Source organism: Entelurus aequoreus, linkage group LG15 (genome assembly GCF_033978785.1).
Source record: "Entelurus aequoreus isolate RoL-2023_Sb linkage group LG15, RoL_Eaeq_v1.1, whole genome shotgun sequence".
In the NCBI taxonomy this organism is placed as follows: Eukaryota; Metazoa; Chordata; class Actinopteri; order Syngnathiformes; family Syngnathidae; genus Entelurus; species Entelurus aequoreus.
Genome location: NC_084745.1, coordinates 43,981,579 through 43,985,503, shown reverse-complemented (window position 1 = coordinate 43,985,503; position 3,925 = coordinate 43,981,579). Strand labels below are relative to the sequence as shown.

Genomic DNA, 3,925 nt, shown 5'->3' with positions numbered 1-3,925 from the left:
TTTGCAATTTGTTTAATGAACAATGAAGACTGCAAAGAAGAAAGTTGTAGATGGGATCGGTGTATTAGCGGCTGGCTGTAGCAACACAACCAGGAGGACTTTGACTTGGATAGCAGACGCGCTAGCCGAAGCTAGCCGACGACCGCACGGATGATCGGGTGAAGTCCTTTGTCCTTCCGTCGATCGCTGGAACGCAGGTGAGCACGGGTGTTGATGAGCAGATGAGGGCTGGCGTAGGTGGAGCGCTAATGTTTTTATCATAGCTCTGTGAGGTCCCGTTGCTAAGTTAGCTTCAATGGCGTCGTTAGCAACAGCATTGTTAAGCTTCGCCAAGCTGGGAATTATTAACCGTGTAGTTACATGTCCATGGTTTAATAGTATTGTTGATCTTCTGTCTATCCTTCCAGTCAGTGATTTATTTATTTTGTTTCTATCTGCATTTGAGACCGATGCTATCACGTTAGCTCAGTAGCTAAAGAGCTTCGCCAATGTATTGTCGTGGAGATACAAGTCATTGTGAATGTCAATTTCGCGTTCTCGACTCTCATTTTCAAGAGGATATAGTATCCGATGTGGTTTAAAATACAAATCCGTGATCCACAATAGAAAAAGGAGAAAGTGTGGAATCCAGTGAACCCTTGTACCTAAGTTACGGTCAGAGCGAAAAAATATACGTCCTGCACTGCACTCTAGTCCTTCACTCTCACTTTCCTCATCCACAAATCTTTCATCCTCGCTCAAATTAATGGGGTAATCGTCGCTTTCTCTGTCCGAATCTCTCTCGCTGCATTGTAAACAATGGGAAAATGTGAGGAGTCCTTCCTCCGGTGACGTCACGCTACTTCCGGTATAGGCAAGGCTTTTTTTTATCAGCGACCAAAAGTTGCGACCTTTATCGTCGTTGTTCTCTACTAAATCCTTTCAGCAAAAATATGGCAATATCGCGAAATGATCAAGTATGACACATAGAATGGATCTGCTATCCCCGTTTAAATAAAAAAAATTCATTTCAGTAGGCCTTTAAGTCCATGCCTCAGAGACTGCTGTAGATTAACTACAATCAAAGTATTGGACAGGACGTCGGAAATGTGTAAATAAAGTGGTACTTTATATAACAAAAAAATGGGCATACAAAACAGTACAAAAACGATCCTTTTAACTTGTTATCATCTGTCGTTCATTCATTCACCCATAGGCTCAATCTCAACAACCACAATGCACCTGCTCCCGGTCTTTCTAACATCCGGTTTGCGGCAATAAATTGTGGAACATGCTGTTTTTAAGTTAACCCTTTTGTTGGGCTATGAAGTAGAGAACAACTCAATTCAGTGTCAGTGTTTCTCAAATAATCAATATCAAATACATGTATAAATGAAATCAATTCCTTTTAAACTCTTTTTAACTGTAAATAATAATTACTTATTATTAATTAATTAATCCGCAATTGAATCAAGTATGCAAATTATGAATTATCATCACACATTAACTGTATAACCCATAAGTTACAACAACTGCAAGCTCTTCTAAAAGCCAGAGGTGGTGCAACAAGGACTAGTGGTGTGTTGTGGTGTTTTTTTGTTTGTTTTTCACGATTCCTTAATGTTTTCCCCAGAATTGAGTAATTCCACAATTGTTTCACTCTGCTTGATTTAAAATCGAAACGGTTACTGACTACCACAATTAATTTGACTGATTTCTTTAAGTGCTTCTTAAGGCCAGAAAGTTGCCATTTGAAATGACAGGTGTGAATAATAATTAATGCAATTTAAACCATAATGCCACAAATGTTTTTATGACAGCACAAATGTAGCACAAACAATAAATACAGCTTTGGAGAGGGGCTGGGGAGGCTATGTGTGAATAATAAAAAAATGTTTTGAATAAACAAAACATTGATGCACTTTTAAGACATTTAATAGCCACATTTAGGACATGTTATGATATTTTGATATAATTTCAGACTTTTTAAGGCCTTAATATCAAATTATTGGATTTTCCCAAACTGTTCTATTGTGAGCACACTTGGGTTATTTTGGATAAGGAACATATCAAACGAAACTAAGTAAAGAATTTCTCACTTCCTTAAATGAGAGAAAATCCTTTAACATGTGTTTTGAGATGTCTTCCTGTTTATCCTTCAATTGGGTTCATGCTTCTCTTTTTTCGAGAACAAAATCAAGTCCTGGTTTTCCAGAAACGAAACCAGAAGGTGGAAGTGACCATGTTCTGACCGAGTCCTTATGCAACACCAAAATGTGCAGCAGAGTTTTCATGCATTCTTCATTCATTCACATCCAAGCCATCATCATGAAGTTTCATGCTGTCATTTTGCTGTGTTCTCTCTTCGGCTTCACACAACAGGTGAGATCACTCATAATTCTTAGGGTTTTGAATATAAAGGTGGATGATGCGTGTGTTTTTTTCTACTTTCTTCATGTTAATCATATTTAGAAAGCTGTAAACAGCTTTTTTTTAAATAAATATTTTCTAGTTTTGTAAATATTCAATTTATAATTAATAATTCTTACTTCACGGAAATTAATTTACCACGGCCCGGCTTTGAAACCAATTAATAACAATAAACAAGGTTTTGCTATTAGTCTTGGCGACCAGATGTAGATTTAGATTTATGGGAGTGTGTGCAAAGAAGGCACAACCAACGTATGTTTATATTTAGATATTAAGAAATAATGTAATAATATTTTACAAGTTGTATAAAGTATTGTATTTACTATGAATAATTAGGTAAGAAGAATAGGCAAAAAGACTACACTGACAACTACAAGTCCGTTCAATCCAATTTAATAATAATAATAATAATAATAATGTATTTGATTATTATAGCGCTTTTCTATCAACTCGATACTCAAAGCGCTCACAGAGAAGTGAAAACCCGTCATTCATTCACTCCACATTCACACTTGGTGGTGTAAGCTACATTTTGTGTTCAATATATACGTATTTAATATGTTCAATAATAATGTATTTATATTCCAGATAATGTCCAAAGTTTATATTAAAGGTAAAAAAAACAGGTTTATAAGTTTTAAGGGGGTAAAAAAAAAAAGTTTGATGTCTCTACAGCAGTGAAGCACATGCAAAACTGCTATGCTGCTTTGGCATTATTATAAAAAATAAACAAAACACAAAAAATGCTCAAAAACTATTAAAGAAACAAATGTTTTTATATAGTATATATTTAGGGAAAAGGTTTGGTTACAATAACAACTTAAATAACAGGACCATTTTTGAAATATGACCATATATCTGTCACGATGTCGAAGGGCCGGTCCTGTCCACAGGTATTATCATGCATCATACCTTGTGCTGTTACAAACTGGCGTATTATGTTTTATCGAACTTGTACGCATGTTTTGTCAGCAGAGTCCACAAGATGACTGTGCCTGCGCTCTGACTAGCAAAGAGAAGGCCTTCCCACTTGAGAGCCTCAACTCGGTGAACGAAAAAGCGTCCAAATGCACGAACACTGTCACCCAGCAGAAGGTGAGTTGTTTGCTACATATCTCTGCCTTGCACATTGCTATGAAATATTACAGTGGAACATGCACACGCTACGTTCATCAAGAAAACAATGTCAGAAATCTGCCTACAAAAATGTATGTCTCTGGCTAAAGTCACATTGTGATTGTGCTTATGATGTGGCCATAAACAGGTTCCAACCTGACATGGTTTTGGTCTCTGCAGGCCTTCGAGCTTGAGAGTATGCTGCTGGGTTTGGAGCACCGTTTGCCTCAACTGCTCGAAGACGTGTCTGTTCTTGAGAAGGAGGACGATGGCGGTCTCTACGGGGTCGTCAGTCTGCAGGTGATCCAAAACGAGCTGAAGGAGATCAAGGAGCGTGTTGACAAGCTTAACACAACCACCCAGGGACACCAACACCTTTACACCGACTCTGCCAAACAGG

The 3,925-nt window shown here is 37.6% G+C and overlaps 1 protein-coding gene across 2 annotated transcripts in view; it reads left to right on the top strand.

Annotated features, from left to right (window-relative positions):
* The first annotated feature begins 1,284 nt into the window (after positions 1 to 1,284).
* LOC133630171 (olfactomedin-4-like) overlaps positions 1,285 to 3,925 on the top strand; it is an 18,602-nt gene continuing 15,961 nt past the window's right edge. The window contains exons 1-3 of one of the 2 annotated variants that reach the window (XM_062021568.1): positions 1,285 to 2,361; positions 3,382 to 3,504; positions 3,706 to 3,924. In XM_062021568.1, the coding sequence (XP_061877552.1) occupies positions 2,107 to 2,361; positions 3,382 to 3,504; positions 3,706 to 3,924 (597 nt within the window). In that variant the 5' untranslated portion in view covers positions 1,285 to 2,106. The remainder of the gene's footprint in view (positions 2,362 to 3,381; positions 3,505 to 3,705; position 3,925) is intronic. The other variant, XM_062021569.1, reaches the window with a different exon arrangement.